Here is an 18105-nt window from a genome sequence, read left to right on the forward strand (position 1 = left end):
AGAGCTGACTGAGCACGTGCGGGATTTTGATCCCGAATGCAGACTTGCCAGCTGATGATGCGGCAGCAGAAGACAGAGGCGGCGCTGTAGCGTGTTCGTTGAGCATGTGGGACGCCCGCTGCGCTTTCTGAAGACTCATTTGCATAAGGAATAAAAAAAGTATTTGTAGAAAGGGGGATTCTAATGTGGTAGCTTTGTATTTTTTGAATTAAATAAAATTAATGATCAAGAAATCTGAAAAAATAGGTTTAACATGAAAAAATGTGGGAAAAATATGCAAATCTGTTTTCCCCCTTAAACATCTTGGAAAACAGATTTGCATATTTTTCCCATAATCCCCCAGTGGAGCAAAAAAGACTCCATACGCCTTAAGAAAGGCTATTCTTCTCCTACCTTTAGATGTCTTCTCCTCCCCGCCGTTCGGTTAAAATCTCGTTTTCCCCCGGTATGCAAATGAGTTCTCTCGCAGCACTGGAGGCGTGCCCAATGCTGCCAGAGAACTCTCCAGCGACACCTCCATCTTCTTCAGGAATGGCCTCTTCTTCTGGCGGTGGCTTCAACCTTCTAGGGAAAAGCTGACTGCGCATGCCCGCCGGCCACAAGAAAATGGCCGCTTACAATACTGTGTAAGAAGAAGACACAAGAAGAGGATGTTCCTGAAGAAGATGTAGGCGGCGCTGGAGAGTTCTCTCGTAGGATTGGGTACGACCCCAGTGCTGTTTGAGTGCTAGGCCCCGCCCCCAGTTCTGCGAGAGAACTCATTTGCATACCGGTAGAAAACGGGATTTTAACCGAACAGTGGGGTGGAGAAGACATCTAAAGGTAGGAGAAGAATAGTTTTTCTTAAGGTTATTCCTACGTGTTAGTGAGGGAAAAAAACGTTTTTAATGGTAGAATCCCTTTAAGGAGTGATATCCCCAGAACATAAAAAAATTGTCTAAAAAATAAGTCATTTTCGGGGGACACATTCCCTTTCAGAAAAGGAGTGAGTTGTAATATTAGGCTCTTCCTGCCATTAGAGTGGCGCTTTGGTCTTGTATCATAGTCAGTGCCTGCTCTTGATCACAATTGATGTGCCCTCACATTCATTAGGATGAGTATACTTGTCATGACGTGGCAGCTCTCTCCTGAATACGATTGGCTGTGCCCGTCCTGAAAGGGTTAATTCTATTAAACAGCTACACTAAAGCAAATACTAAAAGCAGCGTCTGAATCCCAACCTAGAATAACCGAGATACAGAACCAGTCAGATCTGGCAAAACAAAGACGTTGTGAGTACGACAGGGGAGGAAGGCCGGATCTACGAGTTTCCTTTTTCTGGCGGAAACTTTCTAAGAAGCTACAAGGCAAAGACAAAAATAAATGCAAAAAGATTCAGTAGGATCCAATGGCGTGTAGGGCAGGTTATCTTCTCATCCACAGTAAGGAAATGTATAACATGTAAAATACCGCTATATGGTGTTTTTGTGTTTTTTTTATTGCACAGAAAAGGAAGCAAAAGTCACAAAAAGACGCCCGTCAGGAAAAAAAACAAAGTTTATTTAAGGCCAGCGACATGAATGTAATAAATAGGGGACCAATAGTCTTACAGGACCAGATGGTTTTCATGCGTTGAACACAGGAATGTTCTATTCTGCAGCCGACAGGAGCGGGCCAGAAGGTGTTTGGCAATAAAACAACAAAGTGGAGTAAAAAAAAAAAAAACCCAAAACAAACCTACAATACATGTCTGGTCAATACAATAGGCAAACGGGCCCCTAAAGAAAAGAATACACAGGGCCAGGTTTATTTAATATCAACCAATCAGCATCCAGCGATCAATTTATGAGGTCAGGATAAAAGATGAATAAAGTCATGTGATTTTTTTTTGGAAGCTCCGGGGTGGGTTTCAATACTTAAAGAGGACCTTTCGCAATCTCAGAGATGTGCTGTATTATATAGCAGACAGTGCTCTGAATTCGGCTTTCCCGCTACGCACCTGGGTGCCAGAGATATCGGTGATGTTAGTTTCGGCACTGATATCTCTCTACTGTCAGAAGGGCGGGGCTTAGTGTCTAGTATCATCGCTGGGGGGTAAGGAACGGCCCCCTGACAGTATTCTTCCATAGCCTTGTACTATCAGGGAGGGCGTTCCTTACCAACCAGTGATGACGCCAGATTGTAAGGCCCCGCCCTTCTGACCATTGGGAGATATCGGCGTCAAAACTAATGGCATTGATATCTACAGCATCGGGGGAACATACCAGGAATTCAGCGCACTGTCGCCTTTCTAGCGGTATATAATACCGCCTATCTCTGAGGACATGACAGGTCGTCTATAATTCACTTGTTTCTATGACGAATGAACCGTTTTCAACCCCAGGTCAAGGAATCGGAACTAGCATGCAACCCCTGAATTGCTCTGCTGTTCTCCGATTCTGCGTTCACACTATGGGGGGGTTGGCTGAATGCTGCAGCTATTTGTGACCCACCCCAAAGTGCTGGTACCCTTGGTTTGTCTGCAATAAAACCCGGGGGAAAACAAGTATTTAAGCCCTCCCTAGAGAACCCCTTTAATATCACAGGCCGAGGTGGGGAGTGGTGAGGCCTTTCCCACTTTCCATGGGGTCAGGGTAGGCCCAAACCAGCTCGAAGATTTCAGCACCAAGATGGAGGCAGATTATGGATAAGGAGCTTTGACCGGAGTCTATTAATGGGTGCCATGTAATACTTCAAGTCCCCTGTGGGGGCACTGTAGGAGAACTGCACACTTGTCTCCAGGTCTTAGTGATATAGCTGATGGCCTGTGATTAGTGTTATTCTCCTTGATAGTCAGGTTGTAGTGGCCCTATATACGGTAATAAAATTTGGTGACCCCTCCACCATATATTATAGAAGGGAAAGAACATGTTGAGTATATGGACGCCTTCCACCGTATCAGTAGTACTTATCTCCCCCTAAACCACCTGCATTTTAGACTCCTATCAGGTCATGAATGGTTAATTTAAAGGGGTTTCCCACCCTTTAAAGGGGTTTTCCTATATTACAAACCTATGCGAGTCATGGAGCCCACCTGCAGCCATGTTACCGGGTGAGACAGGGGTCAGAGAATCTCCATATTGGGATGGGGATGAGGCCTACACATAGACAATTATGGCATAGTGTATGTCTAAGTTACCCCTTTAAGCCATATTTGCCAACATTGCGCAATGGACACCAGGGGGAGCAGCACAAAGTGTGTAGGGATTTTTGGCTGAAGCTGCCTCCCCTATGCCCCCTTTTTGTGTTATGGGTATGTAATGCACTGGCCAGGAACCCTTTACAGACATGACTGGCACATACAGTGCCCATGTTACATATAAAGAGACTTCTAGGCCCAGGAGATCTGCCTGCTCTTTAGGAGGTCCTGAAGGTCACCCCCTTTTTTTGGAGCCCCTCGGACCTTCTTGGAGAGTCGGCAAGTATGCTTTAAGGAGGACCAGTCATCTCTCCGGATGATGTTCCCGTAAATTCTCGATTTTCCCATAGAATACCAACATTTCTTAGAACTCTTCATTGTGCCATTCCTCTGTTGTTCTTCCTGGAAACGTATTGATATCTGGATGTTACCCTTCCCCTTTTTATGAGGGTTTACCGAGACTCCCTAGACCGTGTTGGACTGTGTAAGGTGAATGGTAAAAAGTTGTATCAATCAATTCATGCATTTCCAGGAGTAACAACAGAGGTATAATACAATTTATTTCTGAGCCTGTGTCTTAAAGGGTCGGAAACCCCTAAGAGGTGACACACACACCATGTAATACTATATCAGACAGTACGTTTGGCTATAGGGGCATTTGACAAGTCCATATTGGGTTGTGGCAGTAATACAGGCGCCATATTGTGTCCATATTATACCCGCACCCCCTGGACAACCCGCGACTCTAACAAACCAGATCCTATAGTGGTGCAGGCCTGGTTTAGAAGACCCCTGATATACGTGGACCTAACAGTTTAGATAAAATGGCGCAAATTATCCATATCACTAATACTTATCATCCATTGGCTATATATCCTGTCGTCCATAGGGTATATCAGCGCCCCCTGTAGGAAACATGAAGAAGACAGAAGAGTACACATGGCATAAAGAAGGTGATGAGTATATACATTATACTGTAGGTGGCTCCTTGACCACAACCCTTCCTACAGGCAGAGAGGATTTCCAGTTATAGTAAGTCTCGCGTCCCTAAAAGTAGCCTCGCTTAGAGTGAATGCTCATTGGTCTGATGCTCGCAAAGTCAGTTTAATGATGGCGGCCGATCCGTGTTCCAGAGAAGCTCTACGTACGGCCATTTGGTTTGTAGACAGCGCTTGATGGGGGTGTCGTCCGTCTGGAGTCTGGGGTCCTCGAAACCCATGACGGCGGTTCCTTCAATGTAAGCGACCTTAAAATGCGAGACGAAAACATGAGGTAAATATTGAATATAAGAAAGTCGCACTAAAAATAAAAAAAGTTTCAAAAACAACAAAAAATAAATAAAAAAAACTAAGATTTACACAGGGAGAAGGTGTCAAGGCACAGGCCTGATCATAAAGGGAGGCTGTGGGCCTGCACTGATCACGTCAGGGGCATCCTCGGCTACCGCAGAGCGCCGACCCTTCCCTGTTTCTGCCCCCCTGGCAATGTAGCCACCCGTGTACAAGGCATCTCCTCCGCTATACCGCCACCTACTGCAGGGCCTCAGTCAAGCAGGACAAGGAGCCCTTTCTATTATGCAGAGACCTGATTGTAGGAAGAGTAACTGAGCATGTGCGTCCACCTGCACTTGGCTCATGAGGTGGACGTGCACATCGCTTTACACGATGAACACCAGGTGGCGCCATGCGATGTAACTAAATGTTCTAACTCTACAGTGGATCATTTTTCACAGGATTTAAAGGTAAAGTGTTCATTTTTTACAATCTATCCCTATAAAAGAACATAATATTCGATGGTAGGACGGCCCCAATAACATGGCGATAAAGATGAGCCCTAGACCAGTGTGTGTATGTACATTGTGGCTCTTGGATGACCATGGTCTGCGCAGTGAGAACCCAACTTCAATGTGGAGGGTTGGGCCCTATTGGTTTAACGTCTACCGTCCCTTTAAGAACCTCCTCATGATATATAGATAGCTATGCGTATGTATACACACACATATATACACACACCACATGTAACATGGACTAAATATCCCGTAATCAGAACTGAAAGATGAGAAAGTCTGAGCGAAGGAAAAACTAAAATAAATGCCGCCCCGACATCACATGGCAGTCACTTCTGCGCCGTTCCAGTTGTTACGGTTACAGCATCACAATCACATGCTGGAATGTGGCGCTGCAGCACTCCTCCCCCCCGTCAAGAACACGGTAGAGGGACAGTTTCGTGAAATTGCATCCACTCCGACCCCCACCCAAGAGATGAGCACATGTTATCCTAGAACCAGCAGCGGTGCGGCTCCGGACACCTGCGCGCCCGGGATTCTGGAATATATTAGGAACTTTCACTAGGAACAACTGTGTGGACTTCCAAGACGTCTGTAAGGGGCCAAGATCCTACCAGACCAGAGACCGGCCACCTCTCTCCTCCATAGTGATTTCCATAGTGGAATTAGGGAAAATACCATGACTGCGCGACTGTCTTATGGGCTTCGTTTTTTTGTGGCGTTGACTGTGCAGCAAAATGACACGTCACCTGTATTCTGCCGCTCGGTACGATTAAGGCGATGCCAAATTATCGTTTTTGTTATGTTTTAACGCCTTAAAATTTTTTCAAAAACATCCAAAATTTTTTTTTTCTTTGAGTTGCCATATCCTGACACCCGTAACATTCGTACATTTCCATATAAGGGGCTACATAAGGTGTATTATAGTGCAGGGCAGGGTGTACTTTTCATTGATACCATTTGGGGGGGGGGGGGGGGGGGGGGGGGGGGGTCTGATGTTGCAATCGCTTTTTGTTCAAATTTTTATGGGAGGCGAAAAACGGCGGTTCGGCCATTTTGAATTTTTTTTTTTGTTCACTACAGTATCTGTGGTATGGGAAAAATATTTTTATGAATTTGGACATTTAGGGATAATTCATGAGTATGTGATTCACTTTATTATTTCTATACGATCCAATTTAAAGGGGGGAGATTAGAATTTTTATTATATTTTACACTTTTTAAAAAATTTTTAATTACTTTTATTCTAGGGTTCATGTCCGCACTGATCGAGGGCATTGCCGCCTAGGGTTAATGTCTGCCCTGATCGAGGGCATTGCCGCCTAGGGTTAATGTCTGCCCTGATCGAGGGCATTGCCGTCTAGGGTTAATGTCTGCACTGATCAAGGGCATTGCCGCCTAGGGTTAATGCCTGCCCTGATCAAGGGCATTGCCGCCTAGGGTTAATGTCTGCACTGATTGAGGGCATTGCCGCCTAGGGTTAACGTCTGCACTGATTGAGGGCATTGCCGCCTAGGGTTAACGTCTGCACTGATCAAGGCATTGCCGCCTAGGGTTAATGTCTGCACTGATCAAGGGCATTGCCGCCTAGGGTTAATGTCTGCACTGATCGAGGGCATTGCCGCCTAGGGTTAATGTCCGCACTGATCGAGGGCATTGCCGCCTAGGGTTAATGTCCGCACTGATCGAGGGCATTGCCGCCTGGTCTCCCGAGCATCTCCATTTACATACCTTCCGAACTGTCCCGTTTTCTGTTGGACTGTTCTACAAAACCGACTGCAGTGGGCGGGGCTTAAATTCTGTTGAGGTTTTATGGGCATGACTTAAAACTGCCCCATAAAACGGGATTCGAGTGTAATAACCAGTCTAATAACTGGCCTGGTGAGAGACGGAGTAGGTCGTCATAAATAAAATTATATAACACCCCCCCCCCCCAAGGCACCGCCTGACTCTACTACATCCCATTGCGTAAAAGATTGTCAAAAACTAGCACAAGAGAGAAATATTACCCATAGCAACAAGCGTAGTAATCTGACTGACTGCCAAGGATAACAGGACTGTGATTTATTCACTTTCCGATTTGGCCGTCAGACTCCCCCCCCCCCCCCCCCCCCCCCCCGACTTGTAACTGTTAGATTCTTCCAAGGAAAAATGAGAAGAAACATAAGAATGTGTCCGGGAGAGATAAGAATGTGCGATGACACATGGAGCTGAAGGCTTACAGAGCCCACTGAACACGTCCAGGGACTACAGCCCTCATCATTCTAGTGTCAGCCAGCGAGGATTTGGGATGAGACCTACCTTCTCCTTGTGATTGGACTGCCGCAGCCCATTGTAATGGTACACGCTGAAGGATTCGGGGATTTTTGAACCCTAAAAGAAAAAAAAGAACAAAACAGTGAAGTTTTGGTCCCAGCACTGGGTTTACATATCATGAGGTGGTCCATCATCTTGGGACTTTACCCATCTAGTAGGCCGCAGCGATCATTTCATAAATTGTGTCCGGAGACCTCCACCGAAGGAGTCATCTAGGACTAGGATAAAAGGTCCACTACCTCTACTAAGGCATGGGTCACACGGCCATGCAGCAGCTCAGTCCCATTCAAATGAATGGGACTGAGCTGCAGTACCAAGCGCAGCCACTATACCACGTGATCCCTTTCATTTCAGCAATCGGTGAGGATCTCAGCACCAAGACCTTCATGGATCAAAACTTCTGAAATATCACTAAGGCCTCATGCACATAACAGAGTGTGTAGGCCGAGGGGGTTCCGATTTAAACATAAGACACCCGAGCTCCTTCTGTGTTACATTGATGACAATGGGAGGGGGTCGGTGTTGTTCAGAGACCAGATTGTACACTCAGTCATGTGTATGAAGCTTTAGACAGTGAATGAGGCAGTGCACATATATGGCTCCTCTGCAGCCTTTCCCTAAATGCCGTCCCATACACTACACTTGTATAACCTAAAGAGGGTCGTCCAAGATTAGAAGACGTGACTGCTTCCAAACACAGCGCCACACATAGGATGTGCGTGGTATTACAGCTCAAGGACATTCACTCCAAAGATGCTGAGCTGCAATACCACACGCAACCCACTGGCAAATGTGGCGCTGTTCTTCAAGAAAGCAGCCATGTTTTTGGAGTCCTGAATTAATACTGAACAGAAAGAAAATACACCTTGGCAACCCTTTTTTATTGTCCCAATACATATGAAAAGAAAAATCAAGCAACTATATGTCTATGTCTCTGAACATGGGTTATATGGTGAGATCTTACAGTCCTATAACTTCTTCCGTTTGTCTCCTGCAGGGTCATTTGGACAATTTAGGTGAAGACGTACATTACCTTTGCAGTATGATGGCGGTCTTATACATTTATCTCCTACTTTGTGCCCACACTTCTCATGGTTAGCCAGAAGTAGAGGACAAATAGAAGATACTAGGACTGTAGGGTCAGACTACACACGTGGAAACACATAGGTCTACATAGGAGCTGTAGATGGAAAACTATAGGAAATGTTTAATTATTTTTCATTATACATATACAGTGTTGGCCAAAAGTATTGGCCCCCCTGCAGTTCTGTCAGATAATACTCGTGTTCTTCCAGATAATGATCACAAGTACAAACTCTTTGGTAATATCTTCATTTATTTTGCTTGCAATGAAAAAACACAAAAGAGAATGAAAAAAAAAGTCACATCATTGATCATTTTACACAAAACTCCAACAATGGTGCGGACAGAAGTATTGGCGCCCTCAGCCTAATACTTGGTAGCACAACCTTTAGACACAATAACTGCGCACAACCGCTTCCGGTAACCAGCAATGAGTTTCTTACAAGGCTCTGCTGGAATCTTAGACCATTCTTCTTTGGCAAACTGCTCCAGGTCCCCCCTGAGATGTGAAGGGGGCCTTCTCCAAACTGCCACCAAGAGATCTCTCCCCCTCCCCCACAGGTGTTCTATGGGACTCAGGGCTGGACTCATTGCTGCCACTTTACAAGTCTCCAGGGCTTTCTCTCACCACCATTTCCTAGTGCTGACCTGAAGTGTGTTTTGGGTCATTGTCCTGCTGGAAGAGCCCTGACCTCTGAGGGAGACCCAGCTTTCTCACACTGGGCCCTACATTATGCTGCACAATGTGTTGGTCGTCTTCAGACTTCATAATGCCATGTACACGGTCAAGCAGTCCAGTGCCAGAGGCAGCAAAGCAACCCCAAACCATCAGGGACCCTCCGCCATGTCTGACTGTAGGGGGCGTCTTCTTCTCTTTGAAGGCCTCTTTTTTTCCCTGTAAACTCTATGTTGAGGCCTTTTCCTACTTTTGTCTCATCTGACCAGAGAACATTCTTCCAGAACGGTTTTGGCTTTCTCAGGTAAGTTTTGGCAAACTCCAGCCTGGCTTATGTCTCTGGGTAAGAAGTGGGGTCTTCCTGGGTCTCCTACCATACAGTCCCTTCTCATTCAGACGCTGACACTGGATAGTACGGGGTGACACTGTTGTACCCTCGGACTGCAGGGCAGCTTGGACTTGTTTTGATGTTAGTCGAGGTTCTTTATCCACCATCCGCACAATCTTGCACTGAAATCTTTCGTCAATGTTTCTTTTCCGTCCACATCTAGGGAAGTTGGCCACAGTGCCATGGGCTTTACACTTCTTGATGACACTGAGCACGGTAGACACAGGAACATTCAGGTCTTTGGAGATGGACTTGTGGCCTTGAGATTGCTCATGCTTCCTCACAATTTTGCTTCTCAACTCCTCAGACAGTTCTTTGGTCTTCTTTCTTTTCTCCATGCTCAATGTGGTCACACAAGGACACAGGACAGAGGTGGAGTCAACTTTAATCCATTTCAACTGGCTGCAAGTGTGATTTAGTTATTGCCACCACCTGTTAGGTGCCTCAGGTAAGTAACAGGTGCTGTTAATTACACAAATTAGAGAAGCATCACATGATTTTTCAAACAGTGCCAATACTTTTGTCCACCCCCTTTTTTATGTTTGCTGTGGAATTATATCCAATTTGGCTTTTTGACAATTCTTTTTGTGGTTTTCCATTGAAGACAAATTAAATGAAGATAATAATACCAAAGAATTTGTGATTGCAATCATATTCCGGCTGGAAGAAAATGATTGCAATCACAAATTCTTTGGTATTATTATCTGGAAGAAAATGAGTATTATCTGACAGAATTGCAGGGGTGCCAATACTTTTGGACAATACTGTAGATAGATAAATAGATAGATGATATATAGATAGGAGATAGATAGATACTGTAGATAGATAGATAGATAGATAGATAGGAGATAGATAGATGATAGATAGGAGATAGATAGATGATAGATAGGAGATAGATAGATAGATAGATAGATAGATAGGAGATAGATAGATGATAGATAGGAGATAGATAGATAGATAGATAGATAGGAGATAGATAGATAGATAGATAGATAGATAGATAGATAGATAGATAGGAGATAGATAGATAGATAGATAGATAGATAGATAGATAGCTCCTCTCTCCATCCTTATGTAAGTGATGCTATGGCAGTATACATATTACATAACCCAGTAATCACAGGAATAACACAAGCCCTGGAGGCCATATATACACATATACAGTACCTGCTCAGGAAAAAACTCCTGGAGAAACGGGCCCAGTAATATGATCCCGAGACCTTCTGGGTCTAATTTGGTCTTCATTAAGTTTACACTAAAAAACATTGGAAATCAAACAATAAGCAGGAAAGTTTTGCCTCGCCGCCGCGTTCCTGAGATATGTGGTGCTGCGCTGCCAATGAATGCACGTCTATTTTGGGAATGCAGGACACATTCATCTGAATGGCATCTCGTTCGCCAAAACCGGGTTTATTTTCGGCCCGCATAATCTTATGATTAAAACAAAAACAGTGATGATAATTTTGGGAGACAGAACCTTATTAGGCAAACATTCCTAAAAAACAGAGTGTGTAGTAAGCGAGCGCGGGCTGGAAACTCAACACGAGTCCGAGGCAGCGAGCCAAGGGTTGGTGTTACTGTGTATGTAGCCTAGTGCTGCAGACATGACAGCGACCCGAGACATGATCCAAGTACCGACCCATCTATCTATCTATCTATCTATCTATCTATCTATCTATCTATCTATCTATCTTTCTATCTCCTATCTATCTATCTATCTATCTCCTATCTATCTATCTCCTATCTATCTATCTATCTATCTCCTATCTATCTATCTATCTATCTATCTATCTATCTATCTATCTCCTATCTATCTCCTATCTATCTATCTATCTATCTATCTATCTATCTATCTATCTCCTATCTATCTATCTATCTATCTATCTATCTATCTATCTCCTATCTATCTATCTCCTATCTATCTATCTATCTATCTATCTATCTATCTATCTATCTATCTATCTTTCTATCTCCTATCTATCCATCTATCTATCTATCTATCTATCTATCTATCTATCTCCTATCTATCTATCTATCTATCTATCTTTCTATCTCCTATCTATCTATCTATCTATCTATCTATCTATCTATCATCTATCTATCTATCTATCTATCTATCTATCTATCTATCTATTTCTCTATCTCATATCTATCTATCTATCTATCTATCTATCTATCTATCTATCTATCTATCTATCTATCTTCACTTGTCCCATCTAGATCCCACATTACTTGGGGATACCTGTCTGACGAACACTTATCCCAACATACACTTGTCTCGATCCCAATTTTATTGTTTTAACCCATTCTGTCCCTTTACCCTACTGGATAATATGTTTGAAGAGGACCTATTACCACCCCCACCAAGTCCTACTCTTCGCATCCCTTTAATCCACTCCACTAATTCCTGCACGGTTGGAATTTTTTCTCTCGTCCCCACCATTCCTGAGCAATCAGTGTTATTAGTTTCAGCACCCAATAGGCTGAATCCCTACTGACAGGTGGGTGGACTCATTGGAGCGCCACCTATTGACAGATGTAGTATTAGGGTAAGTTCACACAGAGTTTTTTGGTCAGATTTTGAGGCCGTATCGCTTCAAAATCCTGACCAAAAAGACAGCTCCCATTGAAATTAATGGGAGCCGCTCAGGAGTTTTTTCCGGGAGCCGGCTTGTTCCGGTTCCCAGAAAAAGAAGCGAGGTGCTCATTCTTCAGGCCGAATCGCGAATGTATCAAACCTACAACAATGGCAATAGCGACCCCATGGAAAAGGACACACAGCCTCCATTCCGATTCTTGACTTTCCCATAATCCTCACCAAATGCAAAAACAAAAAAGCAGCAGATTAGGATCAGACTTGGAAACATGGGTCTAGGTGGGTCATATGGTTATCTTTTGTTCCTAGAGACGTTAATTTGGGAATAAACAGTGGGAAATCACTAATGATGGAAGCCGTGAGAATCCGGGACCATTCACATAACCCTGGCCGTGCTGTAAGCGCAGGTCACATGTGGCTTGTTTGGGGCTATTGTAAGCACTTGCTTACATCTTACAGTGCATCATGTGCAATTCATCTTCAGGTATTTACAGAAATCATACAAGATTTATTTCTCACATCCCCCCCTCTTTTAATTGAATGCACATTTCTTATTTACAAGAAAAAAAAAAAGATGAAAAATAGTCTCTGGGACAGTAAACACCGAAACATCAGATCTAGGAACTAAACAACAAAACAAACAATGCTCTTACTTGCAAATAGTAAATATGCTTTAGCTACAATATTCAGAACTTGATTTTTCGGATACAGTGTTTTAAAGGGGACCTTTCAACTCCTTCACCAAATCCATCCCTTTACATCCTTTAATAGTCACCACTCTACCGATTCTGGCACAGTTGGAATTTTTTCTCTAGCCCTCACCGTTCCCGAGCAATCGTGTCGGATAGTTTCAGCATACAGTAGACAGTAATAACCGTGCTGAAACTTTCAGACATGATTGCTCAGGAACGGTGGAGGCGAGGAAAAAAATTTCAACTGTGCCAGAATGTGTACAGAATAATCTAAGGAAGGATGCAAAGAGTTGAAAACGATAGAGGTGGTGAACCGTCCCCTTTAAATCCATCACAAAGCCAGAATTTAGTAAAAAAAAAAAAACAAACAAAAAAAACACTTAACACTACAGGGCGCCTATCAGCTTACTGCATACAGTTTTATTATTGAGTTCAATGTGTCAGCAGTATGCAATAAGCTCCCAAGCTCCCTCTAGTGGTAGTGGCAGGCAGAATGATTTTTATTTGTATTCACGTATGTTAACTAGGTCAGTATACACTCTGTATGCTTCTGGCTTCAAAGTTTAATGCTTTAACATTGAATAACCAGTGTCATCAATAGTCTATCTATCTATCTCCTATCTATCTATCTATCTATCTATCTATCTATCTCCTATCTATCTATCTATCTATCTATCTATCTATCTATCTATCTATCTATCTATATATCTATCTATCTCCTATCTATCTATCTATCTAATATCTATCTCCTATCTATCTATCTATCTATCTCCTATCTATCTATCTATCTATCTATCTATCTATCTATCTATCTATCTATCTATCTAATATCTATCTAGCTACAGTCCTATGAAAAAGTTTGGGCACCCCTATTAATCTTAATCATTTTTAGTTCTAAATATTTTGGTGTTTGCAGCAGCCATTTCAGTTTGATATATCTAATAACTGATGGACACAGTAATATTTCAGGATTGAAATGAGGTTTATTGTACTAACAGAAAATGCGCAATATGCATTAAACCAAAATTTGACCGGTGCAAAAGTATGGGCACCTCAACAGAAAAGTGACATTAATATTTAGTAGATCCTCCTTTTGCAAAGATAACAGCCTCTAGTCGCTTCCTGTAGCTTTTAATCAGTTCCTGGATCCTGGATAAAGGTATTTTGGACAAACAATTCAAGTTCAGTTAAGTTAGATGGTCGCTGAGCATGGACAGCCCGCTTCAAATCATCCCACAGATGTTCAATGATATTCAGGTCTGGGGACTGGGATGGCCATTCCAGAACATTGTAATTGTTCCTCTGCATGAATGCCTGAGGATTTGGAGCGGTGTTTTGGATCATTGTCTTGCTGAAATATCTATCCCCGGCGTAACTTCAACTTCGTCACTGATTCTTGAACATTATTCTCAAGAATCTGCTGATACTGAGTGGAATCCATGCAACTCTCAACTTTACCAAGATTCCCGATGCCGGCATTGGCCACACAGCCCCAAAGCATGATGGAACCTCCACCAAATTTTACAGTGGGTAGCATGTGTTTTTCTTGGAATGCTGTTTCTTTTTGGACACCATGCATAACGCCTTTTTTTATAACCAAACAACTCAATTTTTGTTTCCAAAATGAAGCTGCCTTGTCCAAATGTGCTTTTTCATACCTCAGGTAACTCTATTTGTGGCGTACGTGCAGAAACGGCTTCTTTCTCATCACTCTCCCATACAGCTTCTATTTGTGCAAAGTGCGCTGTATAGTTGACCGATGCACAGTGACACCATCTGCAGCAAGATGATGCTGCAGCTCTTTGGAGGTGGTCTGTGGATTGTCCTTGACTGTTCTCACCATTCTTCTTCTCTGCCTTTCTGATATTTTTCTTGGCCTGCCACTTCTGGGCTTAACAAGAACTGTCCCTGTGGTCTTCCATTTCCTTACTATGTTCCTCACAGTGGAAACTGACAGGTTAAATCTCTGAGACAACTTTTTGTATCCTTCCCCTGAACAACTATGTTGAACAATCTTTGTTTTCAGATCATTTGAGAGCGGGCTGTCCGTGTTCGGCGACCATCAAACTTAACTGAACTTGAATTGTTTTGTAGAAAGAAATGGTCCAAAATACCTTCATCCAGGATCCAGGAACTGATTAAAAGCTACAGGAAGCGACTAGAGGCTGTTATCTTTGCAAAAGGAGGATGTACTAAATATTAATGTCACTTTTCTGTTGAGGTGCCCATATTTTTGCACCGGTCAAATTTTGGTTTAATGCATATTGCACATTTTCTGTTAGTACAATAAACCTCATTTCAATCCTGAAATATTACTGTGTCCATCAGTTATTAGATATATCAAACTGAAATGGCTGCTGCAAACACCAAAATATTTAGAACTAAAAATGATTAAGATTAATAGGGGTGCCCAAACTTTTTCATAGGACTCTATCTATCTATCTATCTATCTATCTATCTATCTATCTATCTCCTATCTATCTATCTATCTATCTATCTATCTATCTATCTATCTATCATGGTCCTGGTCTCTACCTGGTCTTGATCACCTTTTGATCCCACTACTTACCCCTTACCCTAATCTTACTAAGTATATATGTGGCACCAGTGCTTGGAAGACTCGTATGACATGATATAACCTCCCTCGAACCATAACATGAACCCTCTTGGTGTTGCCGAATGGGTTTTGTTCTTTGGGCAAACACTCAGAGAATGACCCCACCAACCAGTCTATAGATATTAGAGCAGCTATATGGCGGTCTATACACCTTAGATAACTGAAGTCTATGGAATATTCCATTACAGATAGTATAACACAGGGCCAACCTACAGTATACTGGGCCTAGTGAGACAGGTCTGGAGTGTTTGACTAGTAATATCTTCTCTTAAAGGGATGTTGCAATGGACTAAATAATCCGGGGTGGGAGGTGTATAATGGGCCATCTGGCCTCCTGAGCACATATACATTGTACTCTACAGTATACGGCAGGAAATACCAAGGCTGTGTGTCCATGGACTTACTATTCAGGATCTGACACAAGATCCAGCGCTTTCATCACCTCTTCTAGCAAAGCGTCAGGAATGAAGCCATTATCTAAAAACAGAAAAAAAAGTTGTCATCATCTTGGTGGTGAAACCCCAATCTTATGTTACACTGGAAATTTTTTTTATTTTTGGAAAATCTGGTTTCTCCAAAGTGAATCAAATGCACAAGTATAAAGTCAGTAGATTTGTTACTATGAAGATTTTTTTTTTTTATGTTAAATTAGATTAACATTAGGTAAAAGGAGAATGAAGATCTTGGTATTGCAGCTCAGCCCTATTCACTTGAATAGGACTGAGCTGCAAAAAGGGCATGTGACCGATTGCTATAAAGTCCCATGGTGTGTGATACAAGTGGTGCTCACCAGAGCAATGTTATCAATGAGGGTGCTGGGGTTAGACCTCCACCAATCTGAAGATCAGTAGATAAGTTATAATAATAATAATAATAATACATTTTATTTATATAGCATATACCATTCAATATTACAGCAGATGATGAAGGGAGATGCAAAACAGCAAGCAGAGGTGGGTGAAATAGAAGATCATATACCTGTGCGATGAGAGTTACTGTACTGATACGTTATCAATATTTAAAGGGGTTTTCTGCACCTGTGATATTGAATGCTGCGGCCTTGTCATTACTTACCAAGCAGAGGGCCGTACATTGTATAGTGGCTTTGCCTGGTATAGCAGCTCAGCCCCATTATACTAAGCTGCAACAAGGCCATGTGACCGATGAACCTGATGTCACTGGCCTGAGAAGAGAGGATGGAGCTCCATATCACAGTCCTGATATATCCCTTTAACTCTAGGAAAAGCCCTGGAAAATCTACAGGCCTATAAAATGGCTATTCAAGATTCTAAAATTGCCAGCCCCAGCCCAGCAGATACAAATGTGGACAAAATTGTTGGTCATCATTGTTCAATGAAAGAAAAACCAACAATGGTCACAGAAATAACTTGAATCTGACTAAAGTAATAATAAATAAAAATAGTTGACAAGCCACAAAGCTTCTGGGAGAATGTCCTATGGACAGATGAGACAAAAATTGAACTTTTTGTCAAGGCTCATCAGCTCTATGTTCTCAGACAGAAAAATGAGGCTTATCTTGAAAAGGACACGGTCCCTACTGTGACACATATAGGAGGCTCTGTTATGTTCTGGAGCTGCTTTGCTGCATCTGGCACAGGGTGTTTTGAATCTGTTCAGGGTACAATGAAATCTCAAGTCTATCAAGGGATTCTAGAGAGAAATGTGCTGCCCAGTGTCAGAAAGCTTGGTCTCAGTCTCAATTTTGTCCACGTGTGTAGATATGTTAGCGTCACCTGAATCAACAGAAGGCACGGTGTTGACCTCTTTGGAGCAATGGCAATGTCATTGTTGCTCCAAATAACTAATTTGCATAATTCTAAAAAAACCAACGATATCTCAGCGACAGAGATTCACAAGGGGTGGCCCTAACCTATCTATCTGAGGGCTGGGTGATATGCTGGGGTCTGGTCACACTCTCTTTAATACAGCAGAGACCACCACCAAAAAATATATCCAATAAAAAAAAATCCTCCAAAAATGATGCGGCTACTGACAGATTCCTGAGGTCTTTAGCAATGACACGCAGTTGTTAGAGATAACTTCCAGCAGTTGGACATCTTCAAGGAGATCCCCGTATCTCTAGGTTTGGTGTGACAGATTGACGTGACGTACAACATGTGGCCCCCCGTGTGTGGGTTACATCTACAGGCTGTTTATGGTGAGGGCAGAGCTTGTTGTGACTGGGAGCAGGTCCAGCTGTTGGACTCCATGGATGACTCCTACCAAGACCTTACCACCATGTGTTCCTCCTTCCCAACCAGTGACAGACAGGCTATGAGGTAGTCGCCCCGACTATCACAGACAAATTGTGGGTCCTGTCAGGAGGAAAATCTCTCTGGAACATGCAATGTTAATGACACGGTTACGGGGTGAGTGTTGCCAGATGTTCCGGCTTCATCAGTGCTAGTCAGGATCTGCATTAAGAAGAAGGACATTCTGCAGACCCCCGTACAGAAGCCTATGGAATTACTTGTCATTTCCAACCTACCCGGGAACCAAATGGATTCCATGTCTCAGCTGTACTTCTGTCCATTAATTCTATATGTTCCTGTCGAGGACGCATACCAGTAAGACCAGTCTGAGATCAGCGTCTCCGCTGGGAACGCCGGCGAAAATTAGGAATTTTGGATTCAATAAATGTACTTTAAAAGGGCTGTCCAGGAAATATGGGCCCTATTTACTTACCGATCCTGGTAGAGGCCGGGATGGGTAAATAGCGCCACGGGCCCCACAAACACTATTATTATACTCGGGAGTCTTTTTAGACCCCCCC

The 18105-nt window shown here is 43.0% G+C and overlaps 1 protein-coding gene across 2 annotated transcripts in view; it reads right to left on the minus strand.

The window, feature by feature from the left end:
• Positions 1-2113: 2113 nt before the first annotated feature.
• The window catches only part of MINDY3 (MINDY lysine 48 deubiquitinase 3), a 96691-nt gene continuing 80699 nt past the window's right edge, over positions 2114-18105 (minus strand). For both annotated transcript variants that reach the window (XM_075271703.1, XM_075271704.1), the window contains 4 exons: positions 15716-15788; positions 10574-10661; positions 7245-7316; positions 2114-4403 (listed from right to left, as the gene is read on the minus strand). In XM_075271703.1, the coding sequence (XP_075127804.1) occupies positions 4257-4403; positions 7245-7316; positions 10574-10661; positions 15716-15788 (380 nt within the window). In that variant the 3' untranslated portion in view covers positions 2114-4256. The remainder of the gene's footprint in view (positions 4404-7244; positions 7317-10573; positions 10662-15715; positions 15789-18105) is intronic.

The sequence above is a fragment of the Leptodactylus fuscus genome, chromosome 4 (genome assembly GCF_031893055.1).
Source record: "Leptodactylus fuscus isolate aLepFus1 chromosome 4, aLepFus1.hap2, whole genome shotgun sequence".
Taxonomy (NCBI): Eukaryota; Metazoa; Chordata; class Amphibia; order Anura; family Leptodactylidae; genus Leptodactylus; species Leptodactylus fuscus.